Below are 21,957 nucleotides of genomic sequence, written 5' to 3'. Positions count from 1 at the left end.
ACCACGTCGATCCTTGCAGTCTTGGGACATATGTGAGGTCATACACCATCAATACAAGTGCCATCAAGAATGCATTGGGCGCTACCGGTTTACCTTCCTTTATCCGTCCACATTCTGTCAGAATCTGGTTCTCACGCCTTCCGCTCCCAGTTGGACTCTTCCTGTGAAGAACAAGCTTTTCATAGCCTAATCAGTAATTGATCTTAATCAGATAATTAACTTGAAGAAAAACATTAACAATGACAGATTTATTTTTAACGTTCACACTGGTCAGTAACTAAAACTTACAAACTGATTCTTCTTCTTTATATACATATCTATACATACACATATACACTGCACAGAATTCTCTGCTCTAAAATTTCCCTTTCACAACAAAAATAAAAATAAACAAATAAAAATGTTTTCGAATGAGAATATTCCGCTTCTGTACCTTTTTTATCTGACGCATGACCCCAATAGTCCAATGCTAAGGCTGGTCTAGAACTTTACATAAAACTTAACCTCAGTATTTAATATTCCCACAACACGTCTTAAATACAGTTATTAAACAAACTAACTTTGGGACAACGTCTAGAGAACTGCTAACATCTTATCATTGTACAAACATCAGGTCAATACTTGGGATAACACTGTTCCCCTGTCACTTACACACAACATCTGCAGTGGGGAAGATACCGGCCGGGCTACAGGCCCCCCCGAGAACAGGTCTACACACACACGAGCACATTGTCATACACTTCTACCTCGGGTAGTTGTATGTTCTGCAGTCGCTGGGACGGATAATCTGGCCGGGCTTCACTTTTCACAGGTACCTTTGTTGTTTTACCTATGTCATGCCGTGCGCACATCATGCCGGCTGCTACAAACCTAGTGGTGGCATTATTGTATCCAGGGACAAGCCAATTTACTGCTCAATTGGCTTACCCGATGATCCAATAAAGTTCCTACTACCAATGGGCCCATAATTGTGGGCGATGCCAAAAGCGTACCTAGAGTCAGTGTAAATGTAGGCCGTCTTACCTTCTGCCAGGTTACAAGCCTCAGCGAGCACCTCCAGCTCCGCTCCTTGAGATGAACAAGAAGGTGAGAGTGGTTTCTGGGTAATTTACCTGGTGCCTCGTATCCTGTCTTGTACATACTGTATAATAAAATCTCTTTATTACAAATTTACATTAGAAACCCATGTCACATATAGATAGAACATCTCAAAGGGGTGGCGTCTTCATCATCTAAAATAAAACCCCAAATGTTATACACTTCTCCACACTCATCTGATAATCCAGAATACTTTGAGAATCTCACTTTTATCAGGTTCTGCAAATACTTGATTAATACAAAAACAAATAAAAAAAAATCCTAAAAACTTTACATAAAATGAACAATGTCCAGACAATTTTTTGTTTTTTTTGTTTTGCCTTCTCCCCCATCTAAATCTGTAAAGACCCATCTGTGAGTGAAGTCACCTCCTGTGTAACTTTACTGGAGGGGGATGGTCTCTTACACAATACCTCACATTGGGTGGAGACCAGAGCACAGCTTACCCAGTGCCATATTTACTGTTCTGGAAAGATCTGGAACCATCTACACAGAAAAACCTCAAAATTTAGGTTACTCTCATACACATTTAATCTGGATTACTCATTGGGGTCTCATACACATTTTTAGATCTCCTGAAACCAAATTAATGAATTCAAAACAAACCAAAATTGTACCTGATCAGTTCCTTCACCATTCCCCTTTTTGTGGACTCTGCGAAAGTAATGTAGCAGGGTTCAAAACTACATCTCAACATAACAAAGTCGGGCACTAGTTTAACCCCCTGTAATACACAACAGCCTGAGACAAAAATGACTTTTTCCTGACAAATACATTTTATCTTTACAATGACATAACTTATGTGTGAAATCAAAAACAAAACAATTGTAGTTAGTTATTCAATAAAACAGAAAATATTATATCTGATAACATTAATTACTGCAAACCAATAAACTGTATATAAAAATAGTGAACGGTGAGGGGCACATACATTTTCAAAAACCCGTCTCTCACAGTATCTATAGTTTAATACATCTGAATTAACATCATAACACATAAATATCGTAACTTTTATAAACAACAGCGCATGCGCAAAGAGAAGAAATTTATTTAGGTTTGTAGACATTACTGATATATATATATATATATATATATATCTCAGCAGTGCATATTGAAATCCCTTTGTCTCATCAGCCCTGCAGACTGCACCCAGTCAGCCCCCCCCTCCTCCCAAACACAGCATACTAAAGGGGGAGGGAGGGGGCTCACACACTTATTTCTCACAGCTTCTAGTCTCACAATCTTAACACTTTCAATGCCGGCAAAACAACATACGTATCTGCAATCATTCATCACACCATTGTATAGGAATTATCTACGTTCAAAACATCAAACACATAATCTGTAACAGTGCCCAATCTGTCGGCCACCATCTCTATATTATGATGACGTGTTGTTTCATCAGTGAACAGCGTCCTGCACACTAGCATGGAACTTCTGTAAATAGAAAAGAAACTACAAATGACAAAATTAACAAGGCAATTATTTCATACTGATTTGGGTGGGCCGGGCGTGGCCACATCACGGGTGGGTGGTGGGGGGCAGCCTCTCCCATTGGAAACACATTGCGCAGCTGTGAAGGGGGGGTGGGGGTTTCTCACCCACAATGAGGACACACTCAACATAAGGTACGGACACCATTACCGGGCGTCGGCTGGTCCTGTGTTTTCTAATACATATAACATACAACACCTTTCTTATTCCTAACTTCCATTCACTTCACCAAATCATGAATAGGATCGGGTGATCCTGATGATTTGAATATGGACCGTAAACCATCCATTCTAACAGTCTATATTATACACGTAATTTATATAACAATCTTCGGTCTACAACTCTCTGGTCTGGCCACTATATTACCTACAAATCTATTACACGTCTTATCAGTGCATTGCATTGCACCCCGCGTGCACCTGTCTCACGTCTTATCACACGTCTTATCAGTGCATTGCATTGCGCCCTGCGTGCACCTGTCTCACGTCTTATCACACGTCTTATCAGTGCATTGCACCCCGCATGCCCGCGTATAGGACAGATTATAATACTATCCACGACTTATCACACATATATATTGTGTCCGCGTATTTTCTATCTAGTCCCTAATTACCCAGAGGATGGTTAGTCGGGCGCGACTAAGGTCTCACAGGTTTTTGACCTCACAGCGGAAAATATCACCTCTGTCGCCTGAGATAATCCAGGAAATCAACAAAAGGGTTCTACAGATCGCCACAAGACTGTCCACTAACACAGATAAGTCGAAGATTCATAAAATCAACTCGCTTACCGTCTTGCGGAGGTGATCAAATTCCTTCAGTGGGCAACTTTGAGTTATCTGTTTCACCCTGTGATTGTCGATTGTCCGGATTTTTATATTTCCTCAAGTGAGGCCCCACGTTCGGGCGCCAAATGTCAGGTCCGTATTACACACCGAATAACCACCTCTGTAAATTGAAAGCTGAAGGCATGCCTGGAGAGAAGTACACCACACAGAGATGTTTGGTACACAGCTTCCCTCTGTCAGCCAGGAGGAAGACTGAAAACTTTTTATTCAGAACAAAGAAACACAGAAAAAGACACATGCCTCCAGAGAGATGTGGGAGTGCCCAAGCCCCCCACCAGTTTCTCAGCTGTAACTTCTCAGACTCACTCTTCTTGCATTCCAGGGGGCGGTGTCTTCCATAGGTGTGTCCGACATGAACAAAGAACTTGTTATATATATCAGTATATTACACAAAGAACTGAAATGTATATACATATGTGTGAGGATAATATTTTTCAAACAATATACATAGTAATGATCCCTGACACTTTGACAGTTAACCGCCGCGCGGCGCTACACCGCAGCGGTGGTTCACTGTGCAGGGTGTCTGCCCTGCGTTCCCCGTTGCCGATCAGCGGCCCATCGCCGCTGATTTCGGCAGTTAACCCCTTAATTGCGGCTTTCGATTTTGATCGCCACATTTAAGTTGTTTAGCACAGATCGGCAGCCCCCACGTGAAATCACGGGGGCTGGCGATGGTACCCATGGCAACCGGACGCCGGACAATGACTTCCGGGCTGCCATGTGCCGAAGCCTATGGGGACCAGCCGGAGGCTGGTCGTCGTAGGATTCCTGTCAGTGTGACTGTCACGTCACAATGACAGTTAGAATACATTGCACTACGTAGGTAGTGTAATGTATTCCAGCAGCGATCAGAGCTGCAAGTCTAAGTGTCCCCTAGTGGGACAAGTAAAAAAAAAGTTAAAATAAGAATAAAAATGTTTTAAAAAAAGAGTAAAAATAAAAGTTATAAGTGACATAAAGAATAACTGCTTTTTTTCCTATAGGAAGTCTTTTATTATAGGAAAAAATTGAACACATAAAAAAAGAATACACATATTTGGTATCACCGCGTTCGTAACGACCCCAACTATAAAACTATAATATTATTTTTACCGCACGGTGAACACCGCAAATAAAATAAACGAAAAACAATGCCAGAATCACTATTTTTTGGTCACCACCCCTCCCAAATTATACAATAAAAAGTTATAAAAAATTTGCATGTACGCCAAAATAGTACCAATACAAACTACAACCCGTCCCGCAAAATAAAAGCCCTTACACAGCTTTTTTTACTTAAAAAATCTAAAAGGTATGGCTCTCAGAATATGGTGACACAAAAAATAATTTATTTTATAAATAAGTTATTTTATTGCGCAAACGCTGCAAAACATAAAAAAAACTATATACATATGGTATTGCCGTAATCGTACCGACCCGCAGAATAAAATATAATGGTCATTTATAGCCCAGGGTGAACGCCGTAAAAAATAAATAAAAATTATTGTCAGAATTGATGGTTTTTGGTCACCTTGCTTGCCGAAAAATGGAATAAAAAGTGATCAAAAAAAATCGCATGTACCCCAAAATGGTACCAATGAAAATTACAGATTGTCCCGCAACACATAAACCCTCACGCGGCTCCCAGATTATGGTGATGCAAAATGTGCAGTGTTTCAAAAGCGAATAGGATCGGGCGCCATATAGAAGTGTGACACTGGCAACATACCTGCGGATTATTATTTACCCCATTATTATAACCTCTTATTATGCCCCTGATGTACTCTGCGCAGCCTACATACGTCCCCACATTATAAACTGAAATACCAGCAAAACGCCATAGCTACTACCAAGCAAAATCTGCGCTCCAAAAGCCAAATGCTGCTCCCTCCCTTCTGAGCCCTGCAGCGTGCCCAAACAGCAGGTTACGTCCACAGATATGGCATCACCATACCCGGGAGAACCCGGTTAATATTTTATGAGGTATTTGTGGCACAAACTTGGTACAACATATAGTGCACTAAAATGGCACATCAGTGGTAAATTAAAATGTTCACTCTGCACCATCCGCTGCGCATTAAACCCTTCGCGCACCATGACTTAATAGCATGTCGTGGCTTGGGGGGTGATATATGGAGCGTCTCACGCGCTGAGCCTGCACCATACGCTGCGGGTGTCAGCTGTGTTTTACAGCTGATACCCGGGACTAACGGACAGGAACAGCGATCGCGCTGTTACAGGAGCCTGTAAAAATCACACATTTTTTCTCTAAAGTAATGTAAAAAAATACACAAAATTGGTATCGCTGCGTCCGTAAAAGTCCAAACTATTACAATATACCATTATTGAACTCAAACGGTAAACGCCGTGAAAAATAAAGAATTTTAAACTGCAAAATCGCTGTTTTTTGGTCACCTTTGCTCTACCAAAAAATGGAATAAAAAGTGCTCAAAAAGTCGTATGTACCAAAAAATGGTACCAATAAAAACTACAGCTCGTCCCGCAAAAAATAAGCCCTCACACCACTCTATTGACGGAAAAATAAAAAAGTTGTGGCTCTCGGAAGGCGGGGAGGAAAAATAAAAAAGAAAAAGCAAAACATGGATCAGTTCGGAAAGGGTTAATTACTTTCTAATGAAAAAACATTTATGACCACATGTGGGGTATAGCCGTACTCGGGAGAAATTGCTTTACAAATGTTGGGGTGTTTTTCCTCCTTTATCCTTTGTAAAATTGAAAAAATTCAACTTTTTAGTGGAAATAATGTTGATATTAATTTTCATGGCCTAATTCTAATAAATTCTGCAAAAGACGTGTGGGGTCTAAATGCTCACTATACCCCTAGATAGATTCCTTAAGTGGTGTAGTTTCCCAAATGGGGTTACTTTTGGGGGTTCCACTGTTTCGGTCTCTCAGTGGCTTTGCAAATTCGACATGAAACCCAAAAAGTATTCCAGCTAAATTTGAGCTTCAAAAGCCAAATAGCGCTCCTTTCGTTCCAAACCCCGGTGTGGGTCCAAACAGCACTTTATTACCACATATGGGGTATTTACGTAATCGGGAGAAATTGTTTGACAAATGTTGGGGTGCTTTTTCTCCTTTATTCCTTGTAAAAATTAAAAAAATGTCTATGTTTTTACAGAAAAAAAAGTAGATTTTTACCTTTACAGACTAATTCCAATGAATTCAGCAAAACAACTGTGGGGTCAAAATGCTAACTTTACCCATAGAAAAATTCCTTGACGGGTTTAGTTTCCAAAATGGGGTCACTTTTGGGGGGTTTCCACAGTTTTCATCCCTCCAGTGCATTTCAAACGCGACACGGCACTGAAAACTATTCCAGCAAAATCAGAAATCCAAAATCCAAATGGTGCCCCTTCTCTTCTGAGCCCTGCTGTGGGTCCAAAGAGCAGTTTATTACCACATATGGGGTATTACTATAATCGGAAGAAATTGCTTTACAAATGTTGGGGTGTTTTTCTACTTTATTCCTTGAAAAATTGAAAACTTGAAAAGTTTTTTCACCAAAAATAGATTTTCATCTTCACATACTAATTCAAATAAATTTAGCAAAAAAACTGTGGGTACAAAATGCTAACTATACCCCTAGATAAATTCCTTGAGGGGTGTAGTTTCTAAAATGAGGTCACTTTTGGGGGGTCTTTACTGTTTTCGTACCACAAGACCTATTTAAACCTGATATGGTGCCTAAAATATATTCTAATAAAAGGAGGCCCCAAAATCCACTAGGTGCTCCTTTGCTTCTGAGGCCTGTGTTTCAGTCCATTACTGCAGTAGGACCACATGTGGGATATTTCTAAAAACTGCAGAACCTGGGCAATAAATATTGAGTTGCATTTCTTGGATAAAACCCTCTGTGGTACAGAAAAAAATGTATTACAAATGAATTTTCGCAAGAAAAAAAAAAGGAAATTTGTAAATTTCACCTCTACTTTCTTTAATTCCTGTGAAACGCCTAAAGGGTTAAAACACTTTCTGAATGCTGTTTTGAATACTTTGAGAGGTGCAGTTTTCAAAATGGGGTGATTTATGGGGACTTTCTAATATTTAAGGCCCTCAAAGCCACTTCAGAACTGAACTGCTGCCTGAAAAAATAGGCTTTTGAAATTTTCTTGAAAATATGAGAAATTGCTGCTAAAGTTCTAAGTCTTGTAACGTCCTAGAAAAATAAAAGAATGTTCAAAAAACTATGCAAACATAAAGTAGACATATGGGAAATGTAAACTAGTAACTATTTTGTGTGGTATTACGATCTGTTTTACAAGTAGATACATTTAAATGTAGAAAAATGCTAATTTTTGCTCATTTTCTCGAGATCTTGGGGTTTTTTACAAATAAATATTGAATTTATCGATCAAATTTTTTCCCTAACAAAGTACAATATGTCACGAGAAAACATCTCAGAATCACTTGGATAGGTAAAAGCATTTCGGAGTTATTACCACATAAAGTGAAAAGGCCAAAACATTCTCAGTCCTGAAGGGGTTAAACACACTTATTGCTGATGTGGAGTAAGGTCACATTCCATGGTTTTTTTCCCCCTTTATGGAATCCTGGTTACTTTTTACAAGCTTGGTTCCTGACGCATTTGATTTTATACATTAGCAATAAACATCTCAACAACTGAGGTTCAGATGATTTGGTTTCTTAAGAGGGCTGCAGACATTAAAGCAGATCTAAAGGCTCTGTGTCTTTACTGTACATTAACTCCTTGCCATCGCAGCCAGTTTTTGCCTTAACACCGGAGACCTATTTTTTTTTAAATCTGACATAATTAACTTTATGTGGTAGTAACTTTAGAATGCATTTCCCTATCCAAGTAATTCTGAGATTGTTTTTTTTTTTTCAATGACATATTGTAATTTACATTGGTGGTAAATTTTGGCATTACGCTTTTCATTTATAAATTAAAAAATTTACTGAAAAATTAGCAATTTTTCTAAATTTTAATTCTTTTTATTGTAAGACAGAAAGTCATACCACACACTATAGTTGATAGTGAATGTTTACCATATGTCTACTTTATGTTGGCATAATTTTTTGAGCATCCATTTATGTATTTATATTTTTCTCAGTTTTTTTTCAGTTTTAAAAGAAATAAAATAAATTGATATAATTTTTTTTTTTATCCCAACTGAACAATGGGAGTAGAGCTGCCACCAGTGACCCTGCTGTATTTGAAAGTGGGGATACCGTACCTACCTACCAAATTCTAGATGAGAAGTATCATTGCTATGAAATCGGGACCTCTGGCAATTTAGGGGTACGCAGGGATATACAGCTGGGTACAGGTGATGACAGGTCTGGTGACATTGATCACCAGATGACCAGTGAGCACCAAAGGTGGTTAAACGTTTTATATCCAGCTTAGGGGGGTGCCAACTTTTTTTTTTTTTTTAAGCTGCATATGATTTAACAAAAACAATGTACTCACCTTTTGAAACCTCCACCGCTCCAGCATCTACTGGCCGTTGTTTACTCTCATGCAGCAATGACATGTCGACTCAACACATGACCTCAGCAGCCAATCAATGGCCCCAGCGTTGACGTTTTTATTTATGTCACTGCCGACGAGACAACATGTTTTCTTTGCAGTAGAAGATTAGCTGGGAGCAAGGAAACCATGGGCAAAAAAGCCGCAGTAGTTTGTAATAAGTACATAGTTTTTTTATTATTTTATTTATATTCAGTGGTTTGGGATTTTTTTACAGGGTTGAAAAACCCATTTAACTTTCGTTACCTGAAATTTGTGTGCAGTATTCTGTATTATCAAAGTATTTTACAGTTCCGTGCTGCTGTGGAATCAACGCAGTCCATTGAAGAAATATAATAAAGAGAAGTTACGGTTTACTTTTGTTCCTAATTTCTGCATACAACGTCTTCCAGTTTTTTAGTGTTGTGTTAATAAAGAGACAGGAAAAACTGTAATATATTAAATAGTTCAAGGTGTGCAATCATTATCACAAATTACATTAAAATAACAGATAAGTATGTTTACATGTTCAGGCATATCTAAATGACTGATTGCTTTGAACATATTTTTTCCTTGATAAAATATCTTGTAAATCTCTTGTACAAAATGTTCTGCAGTAATTTGTCTTACATAAAGCGTGCCATTTTTTCCCATTGAAAACAATGTAAAACCAATTAAATTCCTGGTAATGTTATGAAAATTTCTAAGTCACAAAGTTTGCAATATAATTCATATGCCAATATCCTATCTAGAACCTTAACAGATTGAATTGTTGGGGCTGCTGTAGGAAGTAGAGAAGTCTCTTGTCACTATTGGGTATTGGATCCTAAGCTGGTAAGAGGAGAGGAGTATTAGGGTATGTGCACACGGTAGCAGGCTTTTTACGTCTGAAATGACAGACTGTTTTCAGGAGAAAACAGCTGCCTCGTTTCAGACGTAAATGCTGCTCCTCTTATTATTCGAGGCTTTTCTGACAGCCGTAAATTTTGAGCCGTGCTTCATTGAGTTCAATGAAGAACGGCTCAAATTACGTCTGAAAGAAGTGCCCTGCACTTCTTTTGACGAGGCTGTATTTTTATGCGTCGTCGTTTGACAGCTGTCAAACGACGACGCGTAAATGACAGGTCGTCTGCACAGTACGTCGGCAAACCCATTCAAATGAATGAGCAGATGTTTGCCGACGTATTGTAGCCTTATTTTCAGACGTAAAACGAGGCATAATACGCCTCGTTTACGTCTGAAAATAGGTCGTGTGAGCCCAGCCTAAGGGTATGTTCACACGAGGGCGTCCGTTACGGCTGAAATTACGGGGATGTTTCAGCCTGAAAACATCCCCGTAATTTCAGCCGTACCGGCATGTGCAGGCGCATGAACGCCGCGTCAATTACGGCCGTAATTAGCGCTGCTATTCATTGGAGTCAATGAATAACGGCTCCAATTACGGCCAAAGAAGTGACAGGTCACTTCTTTGACGCGGGCGTCTATTTACGCGCCGTCATTTGACAGCGGCGCGTAAATATACGCCTCGTGTTAACAGACAAACGTCTGCCCATTGCTTTCAATGGGCAGATGTTTGTCAGCGCTATTGAGGCGCTATTTTCAGACGTAATTCGGAGCAAAAACGCCCGAATTACGTCCGTAAATAGGCCGTGTGAACATACCCTTAGGGATAACCTTTTTCTATTACAGGGGAGGGGGAGGAAACCGCTATATTGACCAAAGTAATCTCTGTACTGACTACTGAATGGACAAAATTTCAGGGGGCTTTTAAGGTCGGGCTTGTGCATTCATGTGTAAAAATAACTCCTTAACTGGGTTGCGTGGACTTGACCCTATAATTGGCTTCTGGACTTCACGAAGATTCGTCCAGTTCAGTAATAAATGCATGAATACCTTGTTGCATTTGGCTCTTCTTTAAATTGCTTGTCTTAGAAATAAAAAATTACATTTAAAGTCTAGTCTAAAATGTAAACATTTTATGACAACCTGTGTTTGCAATCCAATAAACAGACTGCTGACTGGCAGACATGGCATCCTGAAGTCTGTGGATGGTTCTGTAGTCCAAACAAAGGAATATTCTTATAAGCGTTGTAGGCTATTATCAGAATGCTCCCTCAACTATAAAAATAGATTGGCTAGCTTTAAGTGCGGCACACCCAGATGCCTCTGTTGTCAGACAATTACTAACAGCACCACAATATTCCGCTCTCATCAAACTGGCAAAACATCTGAAATTAACAAAAGATTGAATTGTCAATCACAATTCGTTATATACCTAATCAGTTGCATTTGCAATATGCAATATGTAGGAAGAACCATTCAACTGCCACATTGTCTCTTGAATAAGCACAGATCAAACTAATAATTTCTCTTCCACAGCATTTCAAAACACTGTACTATGGTGCATAATGGTGGTTTTAAATGTTTCACTCTTACACCCATTGACCAGATAGAGGAAAATCGACCATATAGATACAACTCCCTTTGCAAAAGGGAAGTATATTGGATATATAAATTGAGTACATGAACACCTTTAGGTTTAAATGAAGTGACAGACTATTATTTGAGATAGGAATATCTTCCATTCGGCTGTGCCAGGGTGTATATCCAAATTATTTCTCCTTTCCTTCCCCTCAACTAAAGGGATTGATATACATAGTAACATTGTACAAGGAACTACATTTTCTACATGTCTTCAACGGTGGAATGTCAACCCGTTAGTGACCGCCAATACGCCTTTTAACGGCGGCCACTAACGGGCTTTATTCTGATGCATATGCCTTTTTACAGCACTGCATCAGGATAAGTAAATAGAGCAGGGAGCCGTGAAATCTCCCTGCTCTCAGCTGCCAGAGGCAGCTGGGGGCGTCCCTGCTCTGCTGTGTGAGATCGATATAAGTATCGATCTCACCCGTTTAACCCCTCAGATGCGGTATACAATAGCGTGCACCACATCTGAGTGGTTTTGGAGAGAGGGAGGGAGCTCCCTCTCTCTCCCACCGACACCCGGCGATACGATCGCCGAGTGTCTGTGTCTCCAATGGCAGCCGGGGGTCTAATAAAGGCCCCCAGGTCTGCCTGGAGCGAATGCCTGCTAGATCATGCCGCAGGTATGACCTAGCAGATGCCTGTCCGATTTTAAACGGACAGGCAGTAATACACTGCAATACAAAAGTATTGCAGTGTATTATAATAGCGATCGGAGAATCGCATAGTGAAGTCCCCTAGTGGGACTAGTAAAAAAGTTAAAAAAAAGTTAATAAAAAAATAAAAATGTGAAAAAAAATAAAAAACCCCCCTTACAAAATGCTTTACTATTAAAAAACCAAAATAAAGTAAAAAAGTTACACATATTTGGGTATCGCCGCGTCCGTAACAACCCCGACTATAAATCTATTACATTATTTAACCCGCACGGTGAACGCCGTAAAAAATGTAATAAAAAACTATGGAAAAATTGCTGTTTTCTGTGAATCCTGACTTAAAAAAAATTTGATAAAAAAGTCGCATCTACTCCAAAATGGTACCAATAAAAACGACAAGTCTTCCCGCAAAAAAAAAAAGCCCTCATACAACCACATCGGCGAAAAAATAAAAACGTTACGGCTCTTCAAATATGGAGACACAAAAACAAATAATTGTGAAATAAAAGCGTTTTTACTGTGTAAAAGTAGTAAAACATACAAAAACCATACAAATTTGGTATCGTTGCAATCGTAACAACCCGCTGAATAAAGTTATTGTGTTATTTATATCACACGGTAAACGGCGTAGATTTAAGACGCGAAAAAGGGTGGCGAAATTTCAGGTTTTTTTCTATTCCCCCCAAAAAAAAGTTAATAAAAGTTAATCAATAAATAATATGTCCATCAAAATGGTGCTATTAAAAAGTACAACTTGTCCCGCAAAAAACAAGACCTTATACAGCTATGTCGACGCAAAAGTAAAAAGGTTATAGCTCTTGAAATGCGACGATGGAAAAACGTAAAAAATGGCTTGGTCATTAAGGTTTAAAATAGGCTGGTCATTAAGGGGTTAAATGGGAACATTTTTGATCATTACATTACTCAAAAATCTACACCGTTAAGCAATAAGATTATAACTACTCACAGGTGGAGTGATTCACATTGATTATCTTGTTACAATGGCACCTATCAAAGGGTGGAATATATTAGGTAGCAAGTGAACAGTCCGATAATGCAGTTAATGTGGTGCAAGCAGGAAAAATGGCCAAGCATAAGGATCCGAGCGACTTAGAAAAGTGCCAAATTGTAATGGCTGGATGACTGAGTCAGAGCATGTCCAAAACAGAAAGTTTCCGGTATGCTGTGGTTATTACCTACCAAAAGTGGTCCATGAATGGACAACCTGTGAATCCGTGACATGGTCATGGGTGCCAAGTACACCCCTTCATGGCAAGGGTATTCCCTAATGGCAGTGGCCTCTTTCATGAGGAAATGCATCTTGCCACAATGTAAAAATTGTACAGTAAGGGTTTGAGGTTAGAGTTAAAGTTTTTGACTTGGCCTCCAAATTTCCCAGATCTCATTCCAATCGAGCATCTGTGGGATGTGCTGGAAAAACAAGTCCAGTTCATGGAGGCCCTACCTCACAATTTACAGGACATAAAGGTTTTGCTGCTAAGGTCTTGGGGCTAAAAACTGTACCATAGGACACTTTCAGAGGTCTTGTGGAGTCAATGTCTTGACGCGTCAGCTGTTGTGGTGGCACAACCGGGACCTACATAATATTAGGCAGATGGTTTCAATGTTATTGCTGATCGGTGTATAACTATGGTATATTTTTAATTTGATTAAAAACATTTTCTTGTATGTAGTATCAACATTCAAGTGGGTTGTGATTTTATTAGAGCTTCTTGGAATCTCATGTGTTCTGGTTAGCCAAAGTTTTACAGTATTGATCTAAAGAGGGCCCATAGGAGAGGTGGATAGTTCAGATTTGCTCCATTCCATTTTTTATTTTTTTTGCATTGCAAAACAATGCAGTTCTCTCTCTCTCTTTACTGGTACTGCAATTTTAGCAAAGGAGGGAGGACTGTAGCCAAAAAAGAAATAACGTGTTCCCCTTTCTTAGTCTAGGGGTGTTGGTGAAAGGAGCAGAAAAATTGGTAGACTGCTTAAAGGAGAAGGTGGTCACATATTATCAACATATCTTGATAATTTTTCGAGACCCCACTGGAATTTATGTGTAGGTGTTGTTTCCGTTTAACTACGAATACTCTCAAAGGGATCTGATTTACAAGAAACCACACGTTTCATATTGCTGAAGCTTAAAATTCAAGTTGCTAATGCAGTTAAGCTATGTGTTACGATGCGGGGTGTGGACCCACTGGGCCGTATGGCGTAGCGGGATGGTAGCAGGCCAAACAGGTATGGTACAGAGTCTATAGTCCAGAAAGGGTACCTGAGGCAATGTAGACAGTAGCAGGGCAGGCTCGGCTGGGACCAGTTGGCTGGTAGACGACAGGCGTGGAGTAGCAGAACAGGCGTGGAATGCAGCACAATACGACAACAGCTCAGCACGACAGTAGACCAGGATAGTACTGGATAGCACGGGATACAGGATACAGGTACGGGGAACACTGGGAACTGGAAGACACTTAGGAGACCATTTGCAAGACAAACTTTGGGAAACAACAACAACGCTCAGGCGAGGATCAGAAGGGCGGTGGCCTTCTTATAGTCCAGGAAATCATGTGAGTTAATGATGATTTCATGTGCGTGCGCTGGCCCTTTAAGAGCAGGCACGAGCTTGCGTGCGCGCCCTCCGGGAGACAGTCCCAATACCCGGAAGTGAGTGCCGGCGCCTCACAAGGGGACAACGCAGCACAGCAGCAGGATGTCCATGGCCGCGGTCGTCGAGGGGTAAATTAGAACGACGGACTGCGGCCATAGACATTACAGTAGCCCCCCTCTTATGCCCCCTCTTCTTGGGGCCAGAGCGGGAGAGAAACCTCCTCATGAGGACAGGTCCATTGATCTCCTCTGGCTCCCAAGACCTCTCTTTTGGACCGAATCCCCTCCAATCCACCAAATAAAACGTCCTTCCTCCCACCTTCTCGGTGGCTAGAATATCCCTTACCTCGAAAGTCCCTGACGAGCCGCCAGGAGCCACTGCGGAACTAGGAGTCCTAGAGTAGTGGTTCAGGACCACGGGCTTCAGCAAGGAGACATGGAAGGAGTTGGGGATCTTGAGGGTAGGAGGTAGCCGCAGTTTGTAAGACACCGGGTTAATTTGTAACAGGATCTCGAAGGGTCCAAGGAACCTGGGAGCAAATTTGCAGGACGGCACCCTCAGCTGGGTATTCTTTGAGGACAACCAGACCTTCATACTTGGAAGAAACTGAGGAGTATCCCGTCTTCTAGTATCTGCTTTTTTCTTCATGCGGTCAACTGCAGGCACCTGGGACATAGTAGAGACGGGAAGAGGTATACGAGGATGTTGGCCGTAGACTATGAAGAACAGGCTGGAGGTGGTGGACTCACTAGTATGGTTATTATAGGAGAATTCTGCCCACGGGAGCAACTGCATCCAGTCATCATGTCGCCTGGAAACAAAGTGACGTAGATAGTTCTCCATGATTTGGTTAATACTCTCGACTTGCCCATTGGACTGGGGATGATCGGCCGAAGAGAAGTCCAACTTTACACCGAGGAGGCCGCAGAGTGCTCTCCAAAACTTTGAGGTGAACTGGACCCCTCGATCCGAGACAATATGCAGAGACAAGATGTGTTGTATGAAGAGGTTGGTCAGTCAGAGGAACAAAATGAGCCATTTTAGAGAATCGATCCACCACCACCCAGATCACACTGCAACCCGCAAAAGAGAGGGAGATCCGTGACAAAGTCCATTGCAACATGCTGCCAGGGAGCAACGGGCACAGGCAGTTGTTGGAGCAGACCAGCTGGTCTGGAGTGGGCAACTTTATTTCCTGCGCATACCGTACATGAGGAGACAAAGTCCATGACGTCTTTGGGCAGCGTGGGCCACCAGAACTGACGGGCGATTAGGTCTTGGGACTTACGAGTACCCGCGTGACCTGCCAGTTTGTAACTGTGACCCCAGCAAAGGATTCTTCCTCTGTCTGCCAGACGTACAAAAGTTCTTCCTGGAGGAATGTCTCAAACCTGCAGAGGGTTCACAGAGAAGATGCAGGAACCGTTGAACCGTCTGTAGATAGGTCAGATTCTTGTGATCCGTGAAGATCACCCTTCAGGAGACAGACTCGATATCCGGAAGTGAGTGCCGTCGCCTCACAGGGGAACGACGCAGCACAGCAGCAGGATGTCTATAGCCGCGGTCGTCAAGACATAAGTTAGAACGACCGACCGCGGCCATAGACGTTACACTATGCTTCTGTATTCGCACACTATAAGAGGTTTTACAAGAAATATTTCCACAAATGTGTAAATGTGATAGAACTGTCTGTTCTTACATGCAATTATATTTGATTTGTGTTTCAGCCAGGTCCAATTCTTTACATTCTACTTGAAAAATAAAATCTGTGTAATTTCTTACAGGACACTTGAAATGTGGACTTATTATTCTCAATCAACAACTGGACAAAAATCTTTTAGATCAACTGTGGAGTAAAGGTATTTAATTTTCTGTTTATGTAGACCTTAGACTTAGAACAACTTGGTGATTACAATGTGCAGTATTGTTATATTTGATTCTACCTGTTAATGCACAGTTAAGCAAAGCGCAGCAGAAAAGTGATGAATGATCTTTAATGCGACTTGGCAGAAAGAAATGAGGCTTCACCAAGAGAACTCTGTTAATTGATTCTGTACAAATCTGGTCTTTACGTCAAATATTACTTTCTGAAGAGAACTTTTACTTGGTAGCGCACAATCTGCACCATAAGCATGTAATCAAAATGATAATTTTTATTTTAGAAGATCATAAATTTTTTTCCAGTTTAGTTTTTTCAGTATGGAGCATTTACCCTTCAGTTCCACCTCAAATGAATCCCATTTATACACAGTTGTATGCAGCTTTTTTCAACCTAAAAAGAAGCTATTTACAGCTGTAGACGGATTGGACCCCAAGACTTGGCTGTGGGCTGCCCACATTTTAATAACTACATTAAACTACTGTAAATTCCTCCAAGGAACTGAAAAATCGTTGCTTTGTTCTGACGGAACTGAGCACCAAAGTCTAATAACGCATATTAAATGAATGAACTTCTTTCCATGATAAAAGTGATGTGAGATTTTATAGATTCTCTAAATTAAACAAAACATTTTTTATTTTTTTTTCCTAGAGTGCATTCCGCTGCTGGGTCCTTCTTGTAGAAGGTTCTAGTAGCATTATGGCTTTTGACATAAATTTCCAGTACTCAGACAGGCATGAACTCTTATAACACGTGGCTCTCCTATTTCCCTGCATTGTGTATAAGGCCTCATTTACACGAGCGTGTGCGTTTTGCGCGCGCAAAAAACGCTGCGTTTTGCGCGCGCAAAAGGCACTTGGCAGCTCCGTGTGTCATCCGTGTATGATGCGCGGCTGCGTGATTTTCACGCAGCCGCCATCATAGAGATGAGGCTAGTCGACGTCCGTCACTGTCCAAGGGGCTGAAAGAGCTAACTGATCGGCAGTAACTCTTTCAGCACCCTCGACAGTGAATGCCGAACACAATATACACCAACCTGTGAATAAAAAAAGACTTTCATACTTACCAAGAACTTCCTGCTTCCCCCAGTCCGGGCTCCCGGCCGTTGCCTTGGTGACGCGTCCCTCTCTTGTCATCCGGCCCCACCTCCCAGGATGACGCCGCAGTCCATGAGACCGCTGCAGCCTGTGATTGGCTGCAGCCTGTGCTTGGCCTGTGATTGGCTGCAGCTGTCACTTGGACTTAACTGTCATCCCGGGAGGTCGGACCGGAGTTATCGGTAAGTCAGAACGTCTTTTTTTTTTTTACAGGTTCATGGATTTTCGGAGCGGAAGTCACTGTCCATGGTGCTGAACCAGTTTAACGCTTTCAGCACCGTGGACAGTGACTGTCTCCTGACGTCGCGTTCCCGAACATTTTTTACCGGTTTCGGTCAAAACGAGTTTGGCCGAACCCGGTGAAGTTCGGTGCGCTCATCTCGAATTTGACACTCCGTTTGGATGTTTGTAAACAGAAAAGCACGTGGTGCTTTTCTGTTTACATTCAGGAGTTTGACAGCTCTTGCGTGATTTTCGCGCATGCAACGCAGGACCGTCCGTGTGGCATGCGTTGTTTTCACGCACCCATTGAAGTCAATGGGTGCGTGTTGCGTGAAAAACGCAAGAATATAGAACATGTCGTGAGTTTTACGCAACGCACTCACGCAGCGCAAAATTCACGCATCGTCTAAACAGCCCCATAGACTATTATAGGTGCGTACGACACGCGTGAAAAGCACGCGCGTCGCACGCGCGTATAATACGCTCGTGTAAATGAGGCCTAATACATATACTGCAGTAATTGGAAAATGAGTCATGAATGAGAAGAATTTATACCTGCCTAAATGCATAGGAGAGATACATAGGTCAAGCTGATTATAACTGAAAGTCTTCAAAATGGGGACACGTGAACGGAAGGAAAACCCAGCTTTTCCTGGAAAATTAAGCATCAGTTTTGACAGAAATGTATTTTACAATAGTTCTGTTCAGAATGAAACTAGTTTTCTGGTTTATGGTTGAAACTACAGTCTGTACAGTATATAATGTATCTTGAACTGATGTGTCCTTCCTTTTCCTCTTCTCTCAACATATCCTGACATGTAAATAAAAACCTAACAAAAACACATATAAGATAGGTCCATGCAAAATATTTAAGCCAAAGCCCCTATACGAATAAGTGACTACATGGATAAGTCTGAATATGAATTTTTTATATATATATATATATATATATATATATATATATATATATATTATATGCGTTCAAAGGGCAAGACACCTTCTAAATTATGAAGTGACTGTGTTCATAAATCTAAGCAAAATATTTGCATATATGTGCAAAATTAAGAAGCATAGACACAGCTGCATAGGAAGACCATTCAGGTACCCAAAGGTAGCAAAAATACTAGACTATCAAAAGTGGGTCAGAGATGTAAAAAAATGTTACAAATAAATAAATCTATTTAAATTCTCTACTCTCTTGTTTTGTGCGCCTGCCCATACACTAATATATATATATATATATATATATATATATATATATATTCCAAAAAACAGGCAGCACTCCAGAGATTTAGCAAAAATAGAAAAGGTGCTTTATTCCATCAATCCAAATAGCAACGTTTCAGCTCTTCAATAGAGCCTTTCTCAAGCTGGAGTGCTGCCTGTTTTTTGGAAATATGTATTTTGGGAGACCTTGGCCGTGTCCATGGCGGGCTTGCACCCTCATCTTTATGAAACATGGACTGTGCGGTTGACATTTTCTTGTGTGTGTCTATATATATATATATATATATATATATATATATATATATATATATAGTAGTGTATGGGCAGGCGCACAAAACAAGAGCGTAGCGAAAGAACTTGTTGCTTGATAAATCCATAAGCTGTAAAAAATACGAAGGCAAGAAAAGAGGGAGAATGAATAAGACAAAATGGCAAAATATAAAACCAATTAAAATGAATTACAAATAAGGCGAGCGCCACACCTTCTCAGCAAATGGACAAATATCAACATTATAAGAATGGTATATAGCTGTTATATTCGTTAAGGCCCAATGTAGACAAGGTCCCCAGCTTCGCAATCCACATTCTCTTTATGGCCCAAGGTTCTTTTCCCATTTTCTCCCCTAGGTCCAATCAGCACCCTATCAATGCCTCTGACATTCAAGAGTAAACCATCGCAACCATGTTCAATTTTAAAGAGGCGAGGAATCAATGTCAAGCATGACATATCCTTCTCTTCGCGAGCTACCTCAATATCCAGTACTTGCTCACGTACCCTCCTTCGCAGTTGTCTGGAGGTCAGACCAATGTAGATCTTTTCACTTGGCCATGTAGTGAAAAAAAAAAGACGCCGCCTATGGTGGAGCAACCAAGGTGATGTGTAATCGCATATTCCTTCTTATGTCCAGCATCCTAGAATGAGTTAGTACGCTCAATATTTGGACATGAGACACATTTGCCACAAATAAAACTTCCCCCTTTGGTCCCTTTGATCCAAAGGTGTTTTGTGGTAGTAACACGCTGTGATCTGTGTACCAGCATATCATGTAGATTTCGGGATATTCCACACCTCATGGAAGGAAAAGATGGTAGAATTTTAGCTAAGAAATACACTTGGACAAAATTACATTCCTGGATTTGTCTATAAGTAAATCAGTGTCAGTAAGAGTTAACAGACAAATTCATAGGAAACCGTAAGCTACGATCACTCTACTAAGGTGAGATAGCTGGCATCCAAAGCCCCTTAAAAAGGGATTCCAAAGGGTCAATATCTGCGAGCTCGTAGAAATTGTACAAACATGTCTGATTACCAGAATGCAGCCTCGGACTTGAAAATGAGGTTTGGTCGAAGGGGATATCCAGATTGGGTCCTCAAAAATCCACACCAATATGCCCTATCAGTTCATAGGGATGAACTTCTCAATCCAAGGATGAGCGAGACTGAGGAGATTGACCTCAGGGACCTATGATTCACAACATACACAAATAAGGGAGGTTATTCAATCATTCTGGGGTATTTTAAAAGCTGACCCAGACATGGGGAATAGACTTTAAGTGATAGGCCAGCAATAACCTACCGTAGAGGGCACAATTTAAAAGACAAATTGGTCCAGAGCCGCATGAAACCAGCTACAACATGGTTGCCTAAACCCCCATTTGGTACATATAGCTGTGATGCCAGTAAATCAATCTTAACTAGTAAATCATATTGTAGCACTACATCAGGACGGTCTTACAAGAAATATGATTTCATCAATTGTAAGACCCAAGGTGTTATATACTTGATGACATTCAGCTGTGGTATCCAATATGTGACTAAAACTATTTGCGAATTTCACAGACGTATTAGAGACCACATCTCACGTCATATCTGGGAATGTAATCAGGGCAATCATGACCATCTGAAATTCCAGGGCAGTGAATGGGTACGTCCCCATCCTAGAGGTGGTGACTAGGATAAACTTATACTTCAACGAGAAGCTCGGTGGATATTTTTATTACAGACTGTTAAACCTTGGGGCCTTAATAATAACATTTCCTATACTTGTTTTCTATGAGTTAATAGGTCGCTATAATAATATCGTTGGCGACCGTTCATTCATGTCCTCTGGCAAGTTCTATGGTTTATTTATATTTATCATTGCCATCCAATCTCTTATGACCTTTCATTGATATCCGTTTAATTGCTTCTCCTATATATAGTACTCCTTTATTTAGAATTTTACAGCTGCTTTGATATTCCCATGGTTACCTGATGCTATGCGTCGTCTAATATGCTCTGGGAGAAGAGATCTGGATGAGCTCCTGAGGGGGGTGGTGGCGTCGGATGACGTGGTGTCCTCTGATTGGGGGTCTGCGGCAATCGTCCAGCCTCTGAAAGGGCAGGGCTAAAAGCTTAAATAGCCGGCGTTCTGCTGCATCAATGCCTTTCAGATACCAGAACCGTGCTGTTAGAGAAAAGCTCTAGCAGACACAGGGCGGATAGACAATACTGCACGAGAAACGAATGTGCTAATCTGCCCTATCTCGCTACACTCTGAAGAAATGTTCTATATAAACGAAGGACGTAGAAACGCATTAGGCGTTTAATTTTGTACAGTGTAAATGCACACTCTTGTCTCCGGGTGTACAATCTTTGTCAAGTGTGAATGCACACTACTACTATAGGTGCTGCGCTGTTACGGAGGAGTGTGAATGCACACTACCTGTATCTGCTGGTGCTCATTTCAGTGGTATGTACTCTGTGTCTTAGGTGTTGCCGTTTTGCCATTGTCTGAATGCACACTTATTTTACCATAATCATTTAGTGTTTATGTACACTCTTGTCTAAATATACAGTCCCTTGTAAGTGTGAAAGCAC

General features: G+C 40.9%; 1 protein-coding gene across 3 annotated transcripts in view; it reads left to right on the top strand.

The window, feature by feature from the left end:
* Positions 1-21,957, top strand: part of TPK1 (thiamin pyrophosphokinase 1) — a 682,711-nt gene that overhangs the window by 186,679 nt on the left and 474,075 nt on the right. For all 3 annotated transcript variants that reach the window (XR_012847973.1, XR_012847974.1, XM_075828584.1), the window contains exon 3: positions 16,457-16,531. Coding sequence is in view for 1 of the 3 variants with exons in the window: in XM_075828584.1 (XP_075684699.1) it covers positions 16,457-16,531 (75 nt within the window). In the remaining 2 variants the exon portion in view is untranslated. The remainder of the gene's footprint in view (positions 1-16,456; positions 16,532-21,957) is intronic.

Source organism: Rhinoderma darwinii, chromosome 5, assembly GCF_050947455.1.
Source record: "Rhinoderma darwinii isolate aRhiDar2 chromosome 5, aRhiDar2.hap1, whole genome shotgun sequence".
In the NCBI taxonomy this organism is placed as follows: domain Eukaryota; kingdom Metazoa; phylum Chordata; class Amphibia; order Anura; family Rhinodermatidae; genus Rhinoderma; species Rhinoderma darwinii.
This window is presented reverse-complemented; position numbering and strand designations above follow the sequence as displayed.